Source organism: Antennarius striatus, chromosome 15 (genome assembly GCF_040054535.1).
Source record: "Antennarius striatus isolate MH-2024 chromosome 15, ASM4005453v1, whole genome shotgun sequence".
In the NCBI taxonomy this organism is placed as follows: Eukaryota; Metazoa; Chordata; class Actinopteri; order Lophiiformes; family Antennariidae; genus Antennarius; species Antennarius striatus.
In genome coordinates, this window is record NC_090790.1 from 3,085,001 (window position 1) to 3,108,671 (window position 23,671).

General features: G+C 41.6%; 2 protein-coding genes across 2 annotated transcripts in view; one reads left to right on the plus strand and one right to left on the minus strand.

Annotated features, from left to right (window-relative positions):
* LOC137608815 (cilia- and flagella-associated protein 44-like) overlaps window positions 1–14,775 on the plus strand; it is a 31,150-nt gene extending 16,375 nt beyond the window's left edge. Inside the window, exons 16-33 of the mRNA XM_068335394.1 lie at window positions 242–515; window positions 911–966; window positions 1,128–1,290; window positions 1,766–1,896; window positions 2,215–2,423; window positions 2,490–2,622; window positions 3,668–3,845; window positions 4,076–4,317; window positions 4,974–5,193; window positions 5,298–5,501; window positions 6,136–6,328; window positions 6,406–6,519; window positions 6,799–6,929; window positions 7,022–7,138; window positions 8,280–8,481; window positions 8,988–9,148; window positions 9,576–9,710; window positions 13,465–14,775. Of these exons, the coding sequence (XP_068191495.1) occupies window positions 242–515; window positions 911–966; window positions 1,128–1,290; window positions 1,766–1,896; window positions 2,215–2,423; window positions 2,490–2,622; window positions 3,668–3,845; window positions 4,076–4,317; window positions 4,974–5,193; window positions 5,298–5,501; window positions 6,136–6,328; window positions 6,406–6,519; window positions 6,799–6,929; window positions 7,022–7,138; window positions 8,280–8,481; window positions 8,988–9,148; window positions 9,576–9,710; window positions 13,465–13,701 (3,100 nt within the window). The 3' untranslated portion in view covers window positions 13,702–14,775. The remainder of the gene's footprint in view (window positions 1–241; window positions 516–910; window positions 967–1,127; window positions 1,291–1,765; window positions 1,897–2,214; window positions 2,424–2,489; window positions 2,623–3,667; window positions 3,846–4,075; window positions 4,318–4,973; window positions 5,194–5,297; window positions 5,502–6,135; window positions 6,329–6,405; window positions 6,520–6,798; window positions 6,930–7,021; window positions 7,139–8,279; window positions 8,482–8,987; window positions 9,149–9,575; window positions 9,711–13,464) is intronic.
* Window positions 14,776–15,228: 453 nt separating this feature from the next.
* LOC137608424 (potassium voltage-gated channel subfamily V member 2-like) lies at window positions 15,229–21,949 on the minus strand. The gene is made up of 9 exons (XM_068334796.1): window positions 21,786–21,949; window positions 20,957–21,094; window positions 19,991–20,169; window positions 18,903–19,074; window positions 18,192–18,383; window positions 17,291–17,545; window positions 17,103–17,219; window positions 16,798–16,923; window positions 15,229–16,287 (listed from the first exon to the last, which is right to left on the minus strand). Exons 1-9 carry the CDS (start codon window positions 21,915–21,917, stop codon window positions 15,994–15,996), a joined length of 1,605 nt encoding a protein of 534 aa, XP_068190897.1. The 5' UTR covers window positions 21,918–21,949; the 3' UTR covers window positions 15,229–15,993.
* Window positions 21,950–23,671: the final 1,722 nt, after the last annotated feature.

Here is a 23,671-nt window from a genome sequence, read left to right on the forward strand (position 1 = left end):
ACATGCAAACTCCACACAGAGTGGGACTCGAACCCAGAACTGCCTTGCTGTGCATCGACGGCACTACCTACTGCGCCACTGTGCCGCCAAGTGACATGTTATTTAATTCGATTCAAAATTCGAGACTCATTACAGAGATTGAGAAATTTAGCCATGTATTAAACCATTGTTTTGGAGCCCTGCATGATCACAGCCACATTATCGTCATTGACTTTCTACCTGCTGCGTTGCTGTTTTCTAGCTCCGACAGGCAGCTGATGTTCTGTGGCATGCACTCAGGTGCTATCAGAGTCTACCCTCTGCAACCTGACGACCACAGCCTCACCTCCATGCAGGCTTACTGGACCTTCAACCTCCACGATAACCAATACGGACACCTGCAACACATTCGTTGTAGCCATGACAACAAATTTGTGCTGACAGCTGGCGCTGATGGGAACATCTTTTCCTTCAGCATGGTCCCTCCAGAAGAACTAGAACAAGACCAGATGATGGCAATGATTCCTTCACCAAGGGTCAGACCATTTTTCACAAACATCTTATTATTCCTTTCTGTTTTACTCCTTCTTAATCACACTACACAAATACAGAATGGATTACATTTATATTCTAAAAAGGCATTCACAGAAAACGGCGACTTATGTTCTCATTTGTAACCCCAATGTAAAACTTTTATGGCTTAATGCACGTGAGTAAATGCTAGCATTTGCCAACAGTGTTCATTAATGTGACATTGGAGTCTTCTTACAAATCCACCATTGACTGGGAATTCATTTCAAGTCTGAGCACCAGCTGGGAATGTCTGCAGATATGAATGTTGATAATAAAACCATGGCATCATAAAGCTCTAGATAAGATGCTGTTTTAAGGGCTTAAGTAATAAAACACAACATAAAATCTACTCTAACAGGTGGGTCTTGGGGATGAGCCAATGGCTCAGGACATAGAGGACCAAACAGTCTGCAGGTGAGTGTCAGGAATCTGTTTAGAGTCTCTTTAGTCACTTCCTTTTCTGTGTTCCTATCTTCTGTTTATCTTATTTCATTGTGCTATACAGTTGGACTGGATATGTTGGTTTCATGTTAAATCAGATCATGAAAACTTGATGTCACCCTGACTTCCTTCAGCATAGAGATGGCTAAGCAGAAGCTGGAGAAGGATCATCAGTATCGGGAGGCTCAAGTGAAAATTACAGCGAAGCAGAAGAAGCTGGCTGAACTCCAGCAGAAATTCAAACAGCTGCTGAAACACAACCTGAGTCTGCCGGAGCATGTTCGCCTGAACGCTTTGGTGAAGACACTCGTCCGACTTGCATTTTGTAAAGAATATTTTAGCAGAAAATGATTCTGCTTCCCAAGACAGATGATTTTTTTGTCCTTTTTTGCTATTCAGAGTCTGTTTTAGAATGACAGACACTCCCATAATTCACATCTAAAGCAAGACACTAGCAATACACAGTCAAATGTCAGTCTCATTCTGGTCTATCCTGACCTCTGTTACATCATTGTTCATCCTCCAAATCAGCTGCAATTATAGAAACTGTCAGGCTGATGTGAAGCTTCTGACCGCTTAGAGAAGAATAATGAGCATATAAACACAAACACATACAAACATACTATACATACTAGGAGGGGAATCAATGTAATACAATGCATTATTCTGTTTGTGTGTGTGTGTGTGTGTGTGTGTGTGTGTGTGTGTGTGTGTGCGTGCGTGCGTGCGTGCGTGCGTGCGTGCGTGTGCGTGTGTGTGTGTGTGTGTGTAGGAGCTGCAAATAGATAAGTGTTTCAGTGATGAGGCAGAAAAGGTGAAGGTCCAGAAGGTGAAGGAGGTCAAAAAACAAATGAACTGGGATGAGGAGCGCTGCAACATAGGACTCAGCAAACTACAGGACTAGTACTGACTACACACACACACACACACACACACACACACACACACACACACACACACACACACACACACACACACACACACACACACACACACACACACACACACACACACACACCAACATACAAATAAGCAAACATACATGTACAAATATACAAACTTTGGTGGATCATTTTTGCGATATCCAGTGTGGGAGATGTCAGACAGACTGGATATTTCTTTTTTAGATCCATATAATTGATGTTCATAAACCATCAAGCAAATTAAAAAAAATACACTGAAATATTTCTATTTCACAATAACAATGTCGTAAAAATATAGTTTCAGGGGCACCATTGGGGTTGATGTGGTGTCTGTGGTCGCCATCCAAACGAACCACAGAGTCTCCACCTATCGTGTGCTGGCAGTCATTGAGTCTTCAGCTCAACAAGAGAGCAGTCCCAGCATGCCTCATTCAGACACAACTGCGGCCCCAGCACACAAAAAATCCAGGCCTCAGCCTGTGGAAGTCAGCAGCAGCACTTCAGAAGGTAGGAAAATGTTTGTGCTACACCTGTAAAGGTATCCCTGACCTAATACCTGGGTATATTCTCCAGATGAAGGGATGGTGCTCCGCTCGCGGGCCATGAAGCAGATAGATCAGCAGGCTGAGAGGTTCCGAAAGGCTGCAGAGAAAGCTGATCGTCATCGGGCTGCGATAGAGAAGAGGAAGAAGGAATGGGCCCAACTGTGAGTACTGTATTAAATGTGTATTGTTGTTATTTTTTTATACAGTGGTACCTCTACTTACGAAATTAATTGGTTCTGGAAGAAATTTTGCGATAGAAAATTAAAAAATTTCGTAAGTAGAGACGCGTTTTCCATGGAAATACCCTAATCCGATCCAAGCCCCCAAAAATTCAGACATAAATGTTTTATAAAGCATAAAAATGCATCAAAACATGTAACAAATACATGTTACAATTAGAATATTACACGATAAATGAGAGTTGTGCATAATGTAAAATACAAAGAATAGAGTAAAGAATAATAATGATGGTCATTTACCCTTTAACAGCTGTCCTCATTGTTTTTTGCCCTCTTTGGTTCATGCCCTCTTGCCCCACCATGAACAACAGAGTGAATTCCAGTCCTCCTTCTGAACTTCTCCAACCACCCACGATATGCCTTAAACTCCTTAAACTTCCTTTTGTTTTAATAACGTGGTGATTGTAGATGCATTACGGCCATATTCTTTGGAGAGATCAACCAAATGCATCCCTTTCTCATGCTCTTCTGTGATCTCTTGCTTTGTTTGTACGGACAAAAAAACTCTATTCTTCGTCTTTTCTTTTCCTCTATTCTCCGTCACTTTCTTGGGGTCCATAGTGAATACTCTAAAAGTTAATATATTTACGTAAAACTATCAGAACACCTCATGGGTCGAGGGCCGAATGATGAGGGCGCTACATAGACACCTATCTAGCTACACACAGAGGTCCCTCTTAGCTAGTGGGATGCCAGGATGCTAGGTAATAGCCAATGAGCCAATAGCTATGAGAATGTTGCGTTCAGGAACCTGTGGGAGCTGCGAGTATCAGGCCACACAGTATTTTTATTTTGTAAGTCGAAATTTCTTTCGTAACTAGAGGCAATATTTTCCTGTTGAGGCGTTTGTAAGTACAAAATTTGGTAAGTAGAGAAATTCTTACGTAGAGGTACCACTGTATATGTAATTATTCAAAGTGAACACATCATGGATTTGATACTGATGCCAAACTAACGGTAATGTCAGGTATGTAGAGAAGCCAGAAGATGACTGTGAAGATCCAAAGGATGTCCAGGCTATTGAAGAAGCTAAAAAGAACATTGGAGATTTAAAATTAAGGTCAGATAAAAACTTTACAGTGCCGAAACACCTGAGGATGAACACTGAGACGACGATGGCAAAGCTGAAAAGCCTGGAGGAAAAGGTGAACACAAACACGCACAACACATTTCCTAAAATCCTGGGAACTGAACTGAACTCATTTGTTCTGGCAGAAGCATTTGAATCCCATTTAGATTTTCATTCAACCTGGACTACATTTTAGTATGAGTCCTTTCAAATACAATAAAAAGTCAGGTACAGTTTAAACAGTAGTGAAGACAACATCAGTTGTTACAAATCAGATTGATAAGAGATCTCCATCCATCACACCAGATCCACGGGAGGCAGACCAAGATGAATGAACGGATCATGGCTTTGCGGGACGCTAAGGTTTGCCTGGTGTCTCAGTTACTGGTTCAAGCTGAGCAGTTACAGGAGATCCAGGCGGGTCTGTCACTCAGTCTCCACCGCCCTCCCCCCGCCCTGCCCACCATACTACCAGAGGAAACCCCGGAGAAGAAGGTGCAGCACAGCGATGACGCTCTGGAGCGATACCGGGCTCTGAGGGAACAGAGGTACACATCCAGGTTTAGTTTAGTCTGGAATTAGACTGAAGAAATGAATTTAATTCAAACAGCAGATGGAAACCAGTCACTTGACAGATGTCTTTTCACATAAGCACCATTAAGGATAATATTGTGAAAAAACAACATCCCAAATTAATTTGGACTGGTTATTTATGACCTTTTTAACTGGTTCCTTTGAACCTACTAGATCATGCAGCTACTTCATACTGGGTGTATGCTAGCACCTTTAGCTCAGAGGCTACGGTTGTGATTTCATGTTAACAGTAAGTTTTTACCTCTTCAGCAAAGGTCCATCCTTTTTGATTGTTTGTGAGACGCTGAAATGTCAACTCTCCTCTGACATTGAGGTGTGAAGGTCATGAGTGTAATTTCATTTTTTTGGGTCAGCTATACTTATAGTCTTTCATCCATGGCTATGATAATGACAGGTAGCAAACTCAAGAATTTTTGGATAAGCTGATGATTCTATGATTTCAAAGAAGTATGATTGAATTTTGAGGTGAACTGGTGTGGCGCCAAGGGTATACCCTGCCTCACGCCCCCAGTCGGCTGGGATAGGCCCCAGAAACCCGTGACAGCAGATGAAGCAGATATAGAAAATGAATAACTGAATGAATGAATGATTTTTTTTTTTATTAAACCAGGTTAACCATGGAGCAGGAGAAGCAGGAAAGAACTACTCATACTTTCCATCAACTTGAGAAAGAGGTGGAAGTAAATGAGGTACAAGAAGAGGAAGAGTCTAGTTCTTCAGCTTTGTCTACAAGCAGTGAAGAAGTGAAGGGAGGAGAGGAGCTAGAGGAGGAGATCCGGGGGGAGGAGGAGGTCATACGTCTGTATGAGCAGGACTGTCTTCTGGAACAGGTCTCTCATTTAATTTTATTGAAGTAAAAGCCGTTATTTTAAATTGTATTTATCATAACTAGAATAACAAAAGATAATCTCAATCTAACAATTTAAACCATCAGATGGAGGATTCCATCTGTCAATTTGACGCTGGGCTCCGGCTCCTGCATCATGAGAAGATGAATCTGGATTGGGAGCTGAAGCTGGCTGAACTGCATCAGCTGAAGCTCTACCGGGAGCTGCTGCTTCACAAGGAATTCAAGCAGAGGGAGGAGAGCCTGCAGGATAAGCTCAATAAATGCATGAAGGAGGAGGCCAGCATCACGGTGAGCCATCGCTCATCTGTCATATGAGATCCAATTTCCATGGTTTTAAAACAATGCCCCATCAATGCAGAGTCCCCCTCCAGTTGAAGCATTCATTATTATTTCAGAATGTTTTCACCTTTGGGCCCAAACTTTTGTTTATCAGTCATTTCACTTTTTCTCTGTTCACTCCACAATTTAGCACCGGGTTCAATCTCTGGCAAACCAGTATCAACTGTTTGTAGGCCGGTCCCAAGCCCAGATAAGTGCAGAGGGTTGTGGCTTGGAAGGGAATCCAGCATAAAAAACTTTGCCAAACAAATTTGAACTTTAATTTAAGATAGAAAAAGGGTTAGGCTGCGGTGACCCCTAAAGGGACAAGCTGAAAGGAAGATTATGCCTCAATAATTACTGATTTATTTACCTTTCTACATCTGAGTGCCCACTTTTATTCCAATATAATCTTTCCAGCAGTGATACACATCTTTAACTGAATTACAAAGCTTGAGCATGTAATGAGCAATGATAACCCTCATACTAACAGCATGTAAATCATTTATTCTATGAGTTTTGTACCTGAAAAAAACCTGACAACAGTCGTAGGTCATCAAAGACATGTCTACACAGACATTTGTTTTTCCGTCTTTCCTGACAGTGCCAGCTGGAGGAGTGTGATGAAAACCTGAAGCTTAGGCAGGCAGAGGTGGCCAAGCTGCAAGACAAAGAAAAGGCCGTGACTGCTGCCTTCCAGGCTTTGGTGGGCGAGGAAAACAAGTTTGAGAAATTTCTGACAAAAGTCTTCAAGATGAAGATCAAATGTGTTAAGAAGGAGGAGAACAGAAATGAAGGTGGGAGGTAGACCACAGGAGGTCAGTTTAAGTTGTGTGATTGTCCTTCATGATCCAAATATATATGTTTCCAAAAGAAGAGGAGTATAGTGATGAAGACTCAGTGGATGATGATGATGACTACGATGGTGACTATGACAGTGTGTCGGATGAGGAAGGAGCTGCCGTGGACTACAATGTTTGCCCTGTAGGTCAGTGTGACGGTGAAAGTCGTGTTGGAATCATTCCAGAAACAGGTTTAATCTGGTTCTCAGATCTTCATTCTGTCAGCAGAATTCTTTGTGAAGCGTTTCACTGATACGTCTAAATACTGACGCTAAACACAGTCATGCTGGACAGAACCAAATAAAATGATGTCATCATGAGTCACAAGTGATGGCCTTTGTGTTTTGGATATAACGCATCTTTAGTGCCCCACAGCCTTGAAGTTGATTTTAATCTTAATCCGCGTCTGAAACTGTTTATCTTAGGCTGTGAACCAGGCTTGTTTCAGGACACTGTTCAGCTGCGTGAGCGTCGACTGGACCTGGAAGAACTGCTGCTGGAGAAAAGGAAGAGTGTCGAAGCACTGAAGAGGGAGAGTGGCTTCCTGGTCAAGAAGGTTGTTCTCTGTTCTCTTCGTTTTTGTCTCATCACATCAACAGCACCACTTTTGACATGTTCTATTTTTGTCTTATCCTTTTGTCTCTACAGCAACAATTGTTGAAGAGCAATCGGAAGGCAGCAGAAGATGACATGGACTTAATCCACCGAGAAAAACAACTGAAGATGAATGAACTGGATGTGGCTGTTCCACTCAGACTGAGCCAGGTTGATAAGAATCATTCCAGGAGTCAGGATAACTGCAATTCAAGTCCAGCCAATACATTTGTGCTCTTTTGAATGATACTTTGCCCTAGTATGAGCAAGTAAAAACGTAATGCAGTCCATAAAGTTTTGGACCCTGGACAGGAGGGTCTGATAAATGGTGTTATTGTTTGAAAGGTGTGAAATGGTGAAATTGAGATGAGTTTCAACAACCGTGACACAACTACTAGTCTTTCTACTCTAATCTACACCTTTCTCGTGTGTATTTGTTTGCCTCGTGTCCAAAACCAAAATTTATCCGATTACAGTGCGCCCTCGTATCTCGCGGTCCTTGCGTTCCAGGAACCACACGCGATTGAAAAATTCCGTGGTAGAACGACAAACTATTCATCTTATTATTTACGGTAATTTAAATGTTTATGACGCTCCCCATACTGGTATTAAACCACCTTCTATCTGTATTTAACCTTTCCCATACCCTTATTGACTGTTTAAAGCACTTTTGTGTCTCACGTTAGTCTGAGACTCACGGAACATAGCGCACTTCTGGATGCCGTGAGCCAATAGAATGTGCGTACAGTATCATGTGACTGCCTACTAAAAATCCGCGATGAGGTGCAGTCGTGAGCGTTGATGTGCGAATGTGCGAGGGCGCACTGTACTTGTTTAATTGAAAGATTGTTTGGCTTAAAATTTCAACAAACTAGCCAATCACAATGAAAACACAAAGACGTTGACTTTATCCTAACTGAAGAGAACTCAAGTCAACTATTGGATCTTCACTTTATAGTATTTTTATTTAGAAATAAAGGCTGACAGAGGTTTTGATGTACATTCTGATAATGGTTGCACCTCAGTTGTCATTTCATTTTCAAGTTTGCTCCATATTTAAATACAAGGAAAATAATTCATCAACACCTTTTTACAAGGACAACTAAAATTTTATTTTTACAGAAATGCAAATGCTTGAATTTTACGAAGCAATTTTATTATAATATTAGCAGCAATCAATAGTACAGTTTTTAAGTGTTGCAAAGTACTTTTGTTAAACACAAAAATTAATGATTCTCTGGTCTTTTTCTCATTTTGTTCATTAATAAGTACACTTTTCTGTTTTCTCCCATTCTCGAAATTTCTTGACCAGATTGAGTTTGTTGCTGATGGCTCTGTGCCCTCGGACCTGACCCCAGCACTGGTGCTGGACAAGAAGGAGCTGAGGCGGCTACAGGATCGGATCAAACAGTTTGAAGTTGAGAAGAACCAGCAAAAAGATCTTTACTCTCAGGCCCGGCAGCACCACCTCAAGCTACTTCACGACAGAAAGGACAAGAATGCCAAGATTGAGGGTAAAAGGCAAACAGGACGACGTCTGATTATAGAGAATGAAGCTCCCGTCCTGCTGAGTCTAAAACATTTGAAAAAACACGTCACAAACACACAGTCAAAACAACAAATAAATAAATAAAAATCCTGATGTGGGTTGGCAAAGACTTTCCAATCATCGTATCATTAGAATATATTGATGCATATCAAGAATATTTGTCTCATTCGTATGGGAAGCTGACAGAAGGAACTGGATGTAGTTGTCGCTTTGCTAAAGCAGTCAAACATTCTTTAGATTCAGTCAGAGCTGCACTTGCAAGCATTTTCTGGTGTTGCATGAAACATCTTTGATTTGATTGCATTTGGATTCATTTTCATGAAATGCCCCACGTAAGGATCTTGTCCTGTTTGCCACATGACTTCTGTTCAGAGCCACAAGTAATATTTACTGCCAGTTCCTATTATCAATGACATAGTAAGATGTGACTGATCTGTGATAGTGTGTGTTCTCTTGTGTGTGTTGGTGTAGAGCTGGAGAAGCAATGCAACCAGTTGATGATGGCAAAGTATGGGAGGATGGTGGATCTGGAGGTTCTGGTGACGATGACAGGAAGCAAGACGGTGGAGGAGCTCAAGCAGAAGAAACTTCTCAAAGAGGCTGAATACGTTAAGGAAATGAAACAGTGGGATGTACGCTTGTGTGTGTGTGTGTGTGTGTGTGTGTGTCTGTCTGTCTGTCTGTCTGTCTGTCTGTCTGTCTGTCTGTCTGTCTGTCTGTCTGTCTGTCTGTCTGTCTGTCTGTCTGTCTGTCTGTCTGTCTGTCTGTCTGTCTGTCTGTCTGTCTGTCTGTCTGTCTGTCTGTCTGTCTGTCTGTCTGTCTGTCTGTCTGTCTGTCTGTCTGTCTGTCTGTCTGTCTGTCTGTCTGTCTGTCTGTCTGTCTGTCTGTGTGTGTGTGTGTGTGTGTGTGTGTGTGTGTGTGTGTGTGTGTGTGTGTGTGTGTGCGAGAGAGAGAGAGAGAGAGCTGTTTTGTCTTCATCCTCCAAATCTAATTGATAAGTGCAGTAATCTTGTATTTGTATTTTGTTTGTGTGTGTGTGTTTTTTAATTTGATATACAGATAAAGCTCGATGAGGCACACGAGGCGCTGATGGAGTTGACCAGATGTAACACAGAGCGTCTCTTCAAGATGACGAGCCTCCTTAACCAGAAGAAAGAACTGGAGCACCAGCTCAACAGGAGACAAAGGATTATGGTAATTATTCCTCAATAATCCACTCGAAACAAAAAACTGAAGGGTTTATGCTCATGTATACTTAAAATCATGTAATTTTTGAGTAACATTCAAACCCTGTACAGGAAATGGGGTTGGATTGAATTTGGGACAGGTTGTTGGTAGAACATACAGAACATTTCTACCTTCTGGCTCCAAACTGCAGGATTTTCAGCTGAGCGCCATTCTCCACTGATGTTTCAGTCCTTCAAAGACCAGAACATCTCAGGGTGGTGGGGAAGCGATCAGGGTTTTGTCCCCTCCTCCGTGCTGCTGGACCTGGGCTCCAGGTTTTTCTACTACTTGACTTCTTGGTTCCCTCAGCTCTTGTCACGTCTCCCCTTTGCTGCTTCTTCAGAAGTCTTGAATGGTTTTCTTGATCTGTACTGATGTAACGTTTACGTCTCCTAGAAAACACCTGTTTGAGAGGCTCACAATGGTGTGGCAGCTAGCTTCCACTGGGCAAGTTTCAGTACTCCAACCTTGAAGCCAACTTTCAGACTACCAGGATATTTTCCCCAGCGAACATTTAGATAGATAGATAGATAGATAGATAGATAGATAGATAGATAGATAGATAGATAGATAGATAGATAGATAGATAGATAGATAGATAGATAGATAGATAGATAGATAGATAGATAGATAGATAGATAGATAGATAGATAGATAGATAGATAGATAGATAGATACATAGATAGATAGATAGATACATAGATAGATAGATAGATAGATACTTTATTAATCCCGGAGGAAGTTGTAGCTCAACTAACGAGGACTGTTTAGCAGAATGATGTCAAGCATTTGTGTGGTGCAGTTTGTGGAAACCTCACATGTTTGTTCAGGTCTCCTCTGATTGACAAGTCCATGACAAGGGCCAGACGTGTAGTGCTGTGAGGGACAGTTCTGTCGCACTTGAACCAACTGTTTGACTGGTACACACTGGACAAGCATCTTATATTAGCACTGAGGCTTCTTGTTTGAAAAGTCTCCCGGGCTCTATAAATTCTATAAAGCCTTTTATTGTTTTAATATTGATGCTTTCGGCAAAAAAGTAAGGAAAAACCAACAATCCCTATCTCAAAAAAATAGCATATTTCATCCAACCAATAAAAAAAAGTGTTTTTAATACGAAAAAAAGTCAGCCTTCAAATAATTATGTTCAGTTATGCACTCAATACTTGGTCGGGAAGCCTTTTGCAGCAATTACTGCTTCCATGTAGCGTGGCATGGAGGCCATCAGCCTGTGGCACTGCTGAGGTGTTATGGAGGCCCAGGATGCTTCGATAGCGGCCTTAAGCTCATCCACAGTGTTGGGTCTGCTGTCTCTCAACTTCCTCTTCACAACATCCCACAGATTCTCTGTGGGGTTCAGGTCAGGAGAGTGGGCAGGCCAATAGAGCACAGTAATACCATGGTCAGTAAACCATTTACTAGTGGTTTTGGCACTGTGAGCATGTGCCAGGTCGTGCTGAAAAATGAAATCGTCATCTCCATAAAGCTTTTCAGCAGATGGAAGCATGAAGTGCTCCAGAATCTCCTGATAGCTGCATTGACCCTGCCCTTGATAAAACACATTGGACCAACACCAGCAGCTGACATGGCCCCCCCAGACCATCACTGACTGTGGGTACTTGTTGACACTAGACTTCAGGCATTTTGGCATTTCTTTCTCCCCAGTCTTCCTCCAGATTCTGGCACCCTGATTTCAGAATGACATGCAAAATTTGCTTTCATCCGAAAAAAGTACTTTGGACACTGAGCAACAGTCCAGTGCTGCTTCTCTGTAGCCCAGGTCAGGAGCTTCTGTCGCTGTTTCTGGTTCAAAAGTGGCTTGACCTGGGGCATGCGGCACCTGTAGCCCATTTCCTGTACACGCCTGTGCAATGGGGCTGTTTCTACTCCAGACTCAGTCTACTGCTTCCGCAGGTCCCCCAAGGTCTGGAATCGGCCCTTCTCCACAATCTTTCTCAGGGTCCAGTCACCTCTTCTGGTTGTGCAGTGTTTTTTGCCACACTTTCCTTCCCACAGACTTCCCACTGAGGTGCCGTGATACTGAACTCTGGGAACAGACTGTTCACTCAGAAATTTGTTTCTGTGTCTTACCCTCTTGCTTGAGGGTCAATGATGGCTTTCTGGACAGCAGTCAGCTCAGCAGTCTTACCCAGGATTTCGGTTTTGAGTAATGAACCAGGCTGGGAGTTTTTAAAAGCCTCAGGAATCTTTTGCAGGTGTTTAAAGTGAATTTGTTGATTCAGATGATCAGGTTAATAGTTCGTTTAGAGTACCTTTCCATGATATGCTAATTTTTTGAGATAGGAATTTTGGGTTTTCATGAGCTGTATGCGAAAATCGTCACTATTAAAACAATAAAATACCTGAAATATTTCAGTTGGTGTGCAATGAATCAAAAATACATGAAAGTTTAATTTTTATCTTTACATTATGGAAAATAATGAACTTTATCACAATATGCTAATTTTTTGAGGACGACTAGTATGTTTGGTGTGGATTGGCAGTCACTCTTCTGTCAGTCTGCCACAAGAAAAATGTAATTCATCACCACGGATGAGATTTGTAGATTAAAAAATGCTGTATAAATCTAGTCCATTATTATTATCAGGTTTTTGATAGATTTTTCTGGTATCACCAAGATTCTCTCTTGATACTTTGAATTAGGATTAACCAAAATTGAGAGGCTGCAGACTTAGGCTGTGATTTCATCCTGGATGGAGTCAGACGTTCTTGAAGTCTGTTCAGACTTGTATAGCCATCCATGAAGCGGTGACAACAATCACCCCTCTGTCAGACCTGTATGAAGTTTCTAGTCAAGCCACACCAGATTAAGAACCTTCTGATCTCATAGTGGATTGGATCTGATCTTAGATTGGGGCTGAAAAACACAGTCACATTAATGCTCTACAAACATCTCAAGAGTCTGTTCTCATGATGATAGTTATGGGTTTGACAAAAATATCTGGCTTTGTATGAAATATTCTCTTATAAGCAAGTGGCTAGTTGGCCTGCTGGTAGTGATGAGGTGATTGGATTGGTGCATTTAGTTGCCAAAGAGGCAAATAATGTTAGTTTGTTACTCTATCACATTTTATGGGAAAATTAGATATATTTGAATCTTTTTTTTATTTCATTCATCCAAAGCTACAAACAAATCTATTCCTGCTGCGTAAATAGTCACTACCACACAACCCAGTGGTCATGACTCTATGCACAAGGTGAACTGATGGAATGTCAGCTCATCTTCCTCCAGTTTTTTAGTTTTGTGTGTAAAACTGAGGGAATCTGCTCTTTCATCTCTACTATTGAGGCGTTTAATAATAATAGATTTACACAGCAATCTTCTAGATATTCAGAGATGCTTTACAGTGGATCAGTCATTCATCCACTCCTCATTCATACATGGTGATAGTAAACTACATGCGTAGCCACAGCTGCCCTGGGGCAGACTGACTGAATCGTGGCAGTCAATCTGCGCCAACAGCCTCTCTGACCACCACTGGAACAATCACACACATTCAAACACCAGTGAGTCCCTTGTTTGAGGTAAGGAGGGAAAAGTGTCTTGCCCAAGGATACAACAACAAATAGTCAACAAATAGTCCAGTCAATCCTACGATCATTGGACCACCCGCTCTACCAACTGAGCCACCGCCGCCAAACAGGAAAGTGAGAGTTTCTTTACATCAGACCTTGAGCGATCCGTTTGTTTGTTTTCCAGGTCAGACAGTTCCAGGACAGCAGGAGATGCACAAACCAAGAAGACGTTCAGAGGCTCCAAGATGTAGTGAACACACAGTCACAGGAGATCGAGTCCCTGAGGACAGAGATTAGCTTCCTCTCTTGTAAAGGGGTCCATGTCCTTCCCCCCGGCCCGCCCCGGCTGCCACAGGCCACCCAGTTGCCACGTTGTCCCTCCAAAGCACTTTCCCCAGGAGTCAAGAATATGACCTGCTGAGACCAAACAGTCTGCGTTCACAGTTCACCTTGTGAATTGTTCTCTGAATTAAAACATTTGACTTGGGATCATTCCTGTTCCAATGTCTGAATTGAAACTGACCTGAAAACTAAGGCAATAGATTCAGGGATGCGAAAAGTGTGTCTGCTTTCAGCTTTAGCCACGACCATTAATACTGTAACGTTGGTTTGATGTTGAGCTAATTGAAAATCTAAAATATCTGGTGGATGGTTGTCAAACATTAACCCATGACCTCTTCCTGCTCTCTTCCACTTTGTTTTTATATCTTTCAAACCGTCACATTACGTGCAAACTCCAAAATCAGCCTGGAGTGGAAGACGATTATAAAACACTCTCACAGTGAGTTTACATTGGTATGACTCAGTGACCTTGTGTGGGTGTGATTTCTTCACTTGCAGTGAATGTGGAAAATCCCAACCCCTCTTCTTCTGCGCTTAAAGTGGACGGTGTTCTGTTGAACAAATAGTCTTTCTACATGTGGTAAAAATTAAAACAAACTCACATTGGACCCTGAGCTGAATCATCGTCACAGTCTGAGAGTTATTAAACACTTATTGGTTATTATTCAGTGTCTTTACACCTTGATCAGCAGCCACATTGTAAGTCTAAACCTGGCATACTGATAAATGGTGTAATTCGCAAGAGAACATTAAGTTTGTGAAAGAAAATGGTGTCAAGAAGTAGACAGGTTCTCAGCATCCAGGTCCAATTCCTAAATGTGGACGATGGACGTGGTTCCAAACCAAAACCATTACCACTGGTTACACAAAGCTGTCAGATGTCAGTCAAATTATTGATTTTAATGATTAACCAATCAGAAGAGGACAGTCTTCATCATATGACGTCAGCTATACTGGGATTTGTTTGGACAGTCCCCTCATTCAGCCTCTGTTATGCATTTTGGACGACACATCAGCAAAGGTGATGGAGACATGGATTTCTCATAAACTGAGGTCTCAAAACTGAACTTTCAGAGAGAAAAAGGAATTATTTTTATTAGATTAAGATTATTCATCCTTAAAAAACTGCAAAAATGTATTTTGAATTTATTTGACATAATCGACACTTCAACAGAAAGCTCCGCCCTTTTGTGTGACCGATGCCCTAGTCACAAAAAAATTAAATGTGAATTTCACACAAACCTACTTGTGTTTTCTTTTGAGATGTGATCTTGATCCTCATTTTAGCAAGAAATAAAACTATTATAGAGCTGACAGCGAATACAGCTCCACTGCAACTTTCATAAACTGAGTATGGAATGTCAAACATTTGTAAAAATGTAGCATCATAAAATTTATTTTGTCCTACCAAAAGTCCAAACGGCAGATTCTTCATTTTAACCATCATTAACAATAAAAAAAATCATCAAATTGTAGCCTGAAAAGAAAAAAATCGTCACATTAAAATCCCAGTGATTGAGTGATGTCTTTTTGGGAATGGGTATTATTCAGTAAAGCCTGGAAACACTGAGAGCTGCACATCTTTGTGATGACTAGATAGCTTTATTATTACAGAAGAATGGGGCAGAACAACACGTTTAATATCCATCATCCAGATTGTGTGATTCATCTCAGTCCCACTGATTCCTGGATTACCTGTGAGCTTTAGAGATGGGCAGAGGCAGCGGGATGAAGAGATGAAAAGGAAGAGAGGTCGGTGATGATGGTGAGTCTAGTTTTAGCATGCAAGATTCAAAACAGATGATTTGCTGCCCATAATTTTAGCAAATCAATAAAAACAATTTTTCTTTTGTCTACTCTAAAGCTGCATCACTGATTCAGAACTTCCTGCCTTTTTCCCACCAAATGCTGGGATTGAGTAAATCTGGAATACACAGATGAAAATTTGTTTAAATTAACTGGTAACAGACAAGTTTATGCATTTGATTTAATCTGTATCTCTTTCTTGAATTGTGTATTTACTGTTAATATTTCTAATTTATTAACGCTCAGATTTATGTCGACTGGGACCTCACGTGCTGCAATCAAAATTCTCGAAAAGTGGAATCTTCTGGAAAAGTGAAAGGGCTCCGGTGACACTGGTACCACTTTTTCTGCTTTGTTTCCTGACTGAATCAATCACTTCTGTGTTTTTGGCAGAAATGAACTAGAAAATAATCACCGTTTGACAAAAACAGAAAACGACAAGGGAAACTTGTTGTCACTCCAAACTTCCCTTTAGAAAACTTTGAAGTGAAAGAGTAAGGTCCAGATATTTGTACATGTTGAAACCGTCACAGCTCCATAATGGTCTAACGACCTGTACGGAATGTCACAGGTTTATTTCCCGCTCCAGTTGGGATGTCCTGGGCTGGACGACATCCTCACAGCACTCTGCTAATCTCTTCGCCGCCCTTCGTGCAAACTGCACCTTCCCGCGAGCCTTGGAGACGGCGGTGTATTCATGGGATTTAAGCTTCGTGTAGTAGTCGGAGAACTTGTTGTAAAGGATGGAGATGGGCATGCCATTGAGGATGACGCCAAAGGAGATGCAGGCAAAGGCGAAAATACGACCCAGGTTGGTCTCGGGGAACATGTCGCCGTAGCCCACAGTGGAAATGCTCACCTAAAGGAGAAAACCAGAACGTGTTAGATATGAGGACAAGATGGACAAAAGAACCATATTTGTCTTTAATATCTTTTTTTATTACATTGTTCCTTTATATAACCACAGTCTTTATGTTTCGCACATTGTTTTTATCACTTTCTTTTTATTCTGTCTCTGCATTTAACATCTCCATCTATCCACCTTTCTTTGCTTTTTCTTCCTTTTTCCACATTTAAGTTCTCTCTCCTCTCCTACGACGAAACGTTCCTTTAATTCCAATATTTTTTTAGCTACTCCTGCCTGTGACTAACATCCGACCGACAGCTCCTGGTCACTTTGGTGAAATCATTTCCCCTTCTGTCTTTGGCATAAAAATAGTCTTTTTAATCATAACCAGACTTTTCACAACAATTTATGATAAATAAAAAGAGGTAAACAACAGTTTATCTGATTGTTGATTTTCCTGCTGTGAAACATGAAACACTGCCAGAGAGTAATGGATGCGTGTTAGACAGACTTAAAACTCACAGCGGCCCACCACCATGAGTGCGGTATGGAGGTGAAGTTGGTGTTGTAAACGTCGTGTTCCACGGTGTACACCATGGCTGAAAACACGAAGATGCCCATCCCGATGAAGAGCAGTAAACACCCCACCTGCAGGCAGACATGAAGTTTATGTTCTATTTGTGTTCGTTATGTGTTAAAGGTTCTTAACTGTGTGCCGTGAATTCATTATATGCAAAAGTCCTAAATGCTTCATGAATTCCATCTCATTGTCACTAGATGTGGTGTTGAAGGACAATGGTGAGTAGAGCCGTAGAGCTGATGCTGACCTGCTGGTAGCACTGCCTCAGCGTGAAGCCAAACGCTCTGAGGCCTGTCGAGTGGCGAGCCAGCTTTAAGATCCTGAAGATCCGCATCAGGCGCATGATCCTGAGAACCTGACCTACCTTCAGAAAAGAAGAACCAATCAGATGAATCTGCTCTTCCCAACTTCACCTCTCTCATCAGCAGGATTTACCTTTCCTACGCGAGCAACTCTTTCAATGTCTCCAGAGTACAGGCGCAAGTCCTCGCCCTCAAAGTTCTCCAGGATCATCTGCAGGTAATGGGGCAGGATGGCAACCAGGTCGACAGTGTTCAGCACGCTGCGCCCAAAACACCTGAGGTCGGGGGTGGATGCCAGACGCAGCAGGTACTCCAGAGTGAAGAAGGTGATGCAGAAGCTCTCCACGTGCTCGCCGTAGAATCTGCCGCTGGGCTGGCCTGATGCCGTCTGGAGGAACACAGCGGTGTGAAGTTTGAACTGTTTTTGTTCTGCTTTTCTTCGTCTGTCTTCAAATGTCAAACAGATTTCTGGAGAGGACAATGTCTGAAGTCAGAGACGACTGAGGTAAAACCCAGGGTCGTGTTTCAGGTCTGAGAATATACGTACTGTAAGTACGTATGATAGCCGTGGCGTATTTAGATCATTTAGAGAATTCCTCAGCAGTGAATGCAGGTATTCACTCTGACCAAAGGAGCCAAAATGAGTTGGACAAATCTTAATTTGGTCAAACTCGTTGCAGGGTAACAAAAAATAGAACCAATAACAATTATTTTACTAATTATTTTTATTTCTGAGGATGATTTTTTTTTTAAATACAGTAGAAATAATTAGACTTGGAGTGAATATGTATTATTAGTGTCATTGTCTCTTATTTAAATCATTGGTGACTGATAGTGATGACTGCGAAATGGATTTTATATATACAAAACAGAACAACTTAATCTTGCCAATGTCTGGATACAACTTGTGGAAAAGTGAATTTATGAATTTACATGTACAATCTACTTTCTACTATCTACTGTAATCTACTCTCCAGCAAAATTAATACATTCGTTTTCTTATCTTTTTGACACACAAAATGTAAAGCACACACCTTGTACTGCATCTCCTCAACTGTATTGAGCGTCATGGCAACCAGTGAAACCAGTACAAACATGGAGGAAGCAACCCCCATCAGCTTGGCAGGGACAGATGAGAACGGCTTCTCCATCAGGTTCCAGATCTTCCTTCGAGTCGGCCCGAAGGCCATGCCGTGATACACCGCCTCGTTTTCCTCCCGTTCCACCTGACATACGTACGTCACAACCACAGGATGGAAACATGAGACGCAAAAGACAACTGATCATCTGTTATTTTACAGACCATTAGAATATATTATCCTCATTAAGTTGAAAACACACCAGACTCACAAATCTTAAAATAATATGGTATTTTATATAACCTAAAACCTCATTTTAATAACAGCAAAACAATCAAAAAAATATGTTTGGGTTACCGACTTGAAATGTTAAGACAACGAGGAAGTGTCACCACAAACTACATCAGAGTGAGACCTCACTGACAAATCTAAATCAAAGACAAAAACAGTCTTATTCTCTGCTCTCTGAAAGAACACGGAAGCACAGCAGTAATTTATAATCTAGGTCATACAGATTCTGCAGATTACTGACAACATCTCACAGCAGCAAACCAGGAGAGAGCAGAGGCATCAGAGGACACCATCAGGAACATCTATCAGCAGCCCCTCCAGAGGTGAAAACAACTCCACAACCCCCCAGAGAAACACCGCAGACCATCATCCCACCTCGGCCATCAGCTGTCGCTGGATCTTCAGCTGCTCGTTCAGCTCGTCTTGCCTCTCCTCAAAGGAGATGCGGCAGCAGCGCTGGCTGTTCTTGATCCTCACGCCCCAGTAGTTGATCTCCTCCAGGAAGTTGCGGGGACACAACTCATCTTTGATGCACAACACTCCAGTTCTAAATGAGAGGGGAGAAGAGGTCAGGTCTAGAGACGTGAGCATCCAGGTCATGATGGGATTTGTTTTATGACCCATCGAGGAATGGCAGAGGTTTGGGGGAGGGGGAAGAGGTCTGTATGTAAGAACCCAACAGCTGATGTTGTGGCTAATGATAATACTTCAACATGGTTCTCATTGGACAGCTCTATGACAAGACTGCCCCCATTGGTCCAAAGCTATATTTGCTAACAATGCAGCCTCTACCAATCATTTTTCATCTTTATCAGGCATCTCAGTGGGTGACTCAGACCACAGGAGGTCATTTTATGCAGACGTCATCCTTTTCTTGTCAAACCTTGTTCTTCTTAGTCTCTCATAAACCTGGTTGAGTGCTTCGGGCCATTAGCAGACTACAAAATAAATCTGAATGTGTGTCTACGCTGCAGAATATCTGGAGGAGCAATGGAGACATTGACCAGAATGGAATCACATCACGTCGAAAATAAATGGATTTGATCCCAGCCAAAAATGACTCAACACCACCTGAAACTATTTGGCACAAGGTTCTGATATCTTTTGGGTGAACAACCGTCATCTTGTTTCACACCAACAGAGAGAAGTTACACCTGGTACACAAAACACTGGTTTAAAGACGTGGGCTGGCCGAGAACCAAGAAGTCATTGAAAGAACGACAAGTAAAGGGCGATGTTTTGATTCTCAAGGATGTTTCTTCGTCTGAAGCAAACGACAGGTGGAGATAAAATCCTTTTACTCTGCAGTGATCTCCCAACATCTGTACATTCATTCTCAGTTTTAAGGAATGTTCACAACTTATCTTTATTCTAATTTATTAGAGATAAGACTGAAATAAACCTCAATAAAAATAGAAACACATATATGTGTAACCCCATGAATATTATCTGCATCTATTAACCTGTAGAAGTTGAAGATGTTGTGGAAGATTTTAGGATCCCGGTCAAAGAAGAACTCATTGCTTTGGACAATGTAGTCATCACACAGGTCGAGCTTCATGCTGTGGTCTGTGTACGTAGCCAACCGACCAATCCTGGTCTTTGGATACCTGGCAGCCAACCTGTAGGGCAAGTAGTAGGTCTGCAGAATAGGAAGTCAGAAGAGCAGTTTGGGGTAGCTTAACACAAATGTAACGACGCTGGGAACACATGAGTCAACGTTCCTTGATGTAAATAACAAATCTGGTTTAATAAACCTTCATCTTCATCCTCGCTGAATCAGAACAGCCTTCATGCATCCTTGGAACATTCATGAGCTGTTTGAGCAAATATTGCAACTTCACAGCGGTCATACAACCCAGATAGTCAGTGACCATTGTCTTGATGGAAAAGGATGAGTTCCTCTTAAAAAAATATTATTGTGCAAATTAACATCTTTCCTTCACATGACTTTATAAATATCTTGGATATTTCAAGACTTTTTAATGTGACTATTAAAGGAAATTGCAATATTTTCTGTATTTTTTTGCTCCACGTACAGACAGGTTGCTTCAGGAAAAGATGACCAGTGTATGGTCAGCAAGGAGGAAGATGAGGAGGGGGTTCCTGTGGGGGTTCAGGTGGAGACTCTGCAGTTGTCTGACATTGTGTTTAATGTTACGGGTTAAAGTGACCCGTGTTTGAAGTTTGAAAATCTAGGAAAAAAAGTTAAAATAATTTTTTTCAGTATGAAACTTCCTCTTTTCTTTTCCCTTCAGGGGTCGCCACAGCCAATCAGTTGCCTCCATCTAACCCTGTCTTCTGCATCCTCTTCTCTCACACCAACTATCTTCATGTCCTCTTTCACTACATCCATAAACTACATAGGAGGGTTAATGAAGACTCTAAAGCATGACATCACCTCAGTGAGCAGTACTGAATCTAGTTACCGTTCCTCCAACGTTGATGTTGAGACTGAGGTGCTTGGTTGGCGAAAGCAAGAAACGAGACGGAGACACTGGGACTCGATCCTCCTCCTCCTCACGTTCATACTCAGCATAAAGGTCGTAGATGTCTCTGCACAGATCCTTCACAAAAAAACAACTTTGTTTTATGTTTTTGCTTGAAGTTTCCACATGAATGTAGAGAAAAGATCAAACCAGACTAAGAAAAATATGAAGAAACTTAAACAGCAATTCAAATCCCGTCTTGTTGAAGTGTCCTGAATCAGCGCTACCTTCAGGCAATGCTAGGCACTTACTGTGTCACACTTATAAAATCAGTTAAACCAATTAATAGTTTGGATCCATTATGTTTTCTTTTTTTAAATAAATCATCAACCAATATGCCAAACGCTCTTCCAACTCCTTTTCCAATTCCAACTCCTCTAAAATGTGAATTTTTCTCTCTCTCTCTCTCTCACACACACACACACACACACACACACACACACACACACACACACACACACACACACACACACACACACACACACACACACACACACACACACACACACACACACACACACACACACACACACACACACACACACACTATAGTAAACTAAATATTTAACTACTGAGCATTTTAAAGACATTACATCTACACTAATTCCTAATCTACACTAATTTCACTAATTAGTGAAAATACTTCTTGCAGCACGTCACACAGAACTATGAGAAGCATTTTACTTATTAAAAAAACAACAACATTAAGTGCATCCTTCCATAGGAAGAGCAGAAAAACACAGATGATGAACAGTAATAAAAATCTGACCTGCATGGAGCTCCATGGCTTTACAAAGGTGAAGTCCAGATAGTCTGCTGGTTCTTTGACAGCTTGAGTCCGGCTGCCGGGTTTGTAGCCGGGGAACAGACTCCTGCTCCGGACTCTGAGGTGGGCCAGCATCGTCCCAGCTGAACACGTTTGTAAGCTCAAACCTTAACCTGCATGGAGAAACATCTTGCCATGTACGAAACAGAACGGCACTAAGAATTTATAGGAAGTATGGGAAATTATTTCACATGAATTTACAAATGAACCAGGTCAAGAAACAGAGCTGACAGAATTATGAGGTAGAAAGTGACTCGTCTAAAGCAGCTGGCTGAGATGATCTGGGTGATTAAACTTTAAATACCATTATCCTCTTATCCATCTCTTGATCTGTGTCTGTCCTCTGCTCAACTCCAACATGGCAGAACTTCAACAAATCCGATGTTTCGGTCCGTGACGTGAATATAGCAAAATCTTTAAAAACTTAAATTGTCCTCCATCACACTGCAGACAGGTGGAAAAACAAATTCTGCGAGCAGCCTTGAATTACATCATCACGAGTTATTCCTACCGTCGACTTTGATGAACTTTATTAATCCACAGTGGAGAGACATCACACAAACACACAAAATACATAGAAATAATGGAGAAAATGGAGGAACTGATTGAAGATGCTCTTTAAGCATTTTTGGGGTGTGGTGCCTTGATCAAGGGGTACCCCAGCAATACTCATGAGGTGAGCCCGTTTACGCTCGACTTCGGCCCACGCTGGACTTGAACCCGTCTGGAAGGCGGGTCCTCGTGAATGTTCAGGCCTCCAATGACAGGAGTCACTGGGGTGAATCGGCGCTAACATAGTTAATGCTAACATTAGCAGTAGTCTAGCAGCTAGCCATGAGATCCAAATGTTCAGCTGGGCATGTTAGCATGCTAGCATCCACTGATGAAACTTATACTGAACAAACAGTACAGATGAGGTTGATGAAAATCAAGTTTTGGAAAAATTCACAGTTCTGACTTCAAGGGGAGTCTGATTATCAATTCTCACATAATCTGAGATTGTGAAATCAAATGTCCGATGATGCCGTTAAGAGAGAAGCAAACAGAATAAATCACACTGATCTGTAAGGGGTTAAATGTGAGGAGTCAAATAATTGTTGATTCCAATGTGTGTTTGGTCATTTCAGATTAATTTAAGTCACTGGTGTTCACATTAAGTCATTGAAGGTACTTTGTTCCTTCAATGATATATTAATATAAAAACCATTTTGGATCAATCGGGTTGAATTTGCAAATAAAATAGTGGAATAATTTACACACTTAGACTTTGTATTTACTGAAAGACTTCCGAGTTTGGGTCACATGGCTTAAAGACAGAATTTCCCCTCTGGGGATCAATAAAGTGTGAATTATATTAATTCTATTTAAGTTTCTATGATGAACATAATGAATCATCTCCAAATCCACACGGGCACATTAGACCCTCGTGGGCATCTCTTTTGTAATCTCAGTGTGTTTAACCCAAACAGGTGGAGGTTAATCCTCGCTGCAGTTGATCAGGGATAATTAACGATGGCGTCAGACTCGTTCCAAATTAAACCACCAATGTTTCCTCACATCTCAACCAGCATATTTCGTCTCTCATCTGATAAACGGGGCGGGGGGTCTGCAGCAGTGATGCACCGGGAGGGGTGAAGGTCACTTGGGATTATGTCAGTAGAATTAAACCACGGCCTCCTCAAATTCACTCTTGCACAAAAAAAATCCGCCAAAAAAAAAAAAAAAGAAAGTTCCAGTCACCTTCAAGTGACCTGAGCCTCAGGTTGAAGACCAGTGGCTCAAACTAACCCGTTCACTCACTGGTGACATTCTGCTTCTGTACTGCTGCA

Excerpts from the sequence above, each read along its gene's own strand:
- LOC137608424 (XM_068334796.1), bottom strand. The coding sequence starts at position 21,917 with ATGCTGGCCCACCTCAGAGTCCGGAGCAGGAGTCTGTTCCCCGGCTAC. Across the intron at positions 19,075-19,990 it reads AACATCTTCAACTTCTACAG|AACTGGAGTGTTGTGCATCA; the intron begins GTTAATAGATGC and ends CCTCTCATTTAG. Across the intron at positions 18,384-18,902 it reads AGCGACAGCTGATGGCCGAG|GTGGAACGGGAGGAAAACGA; the intron begins GTGGGATGATGG and ends TACGTATGTCAG.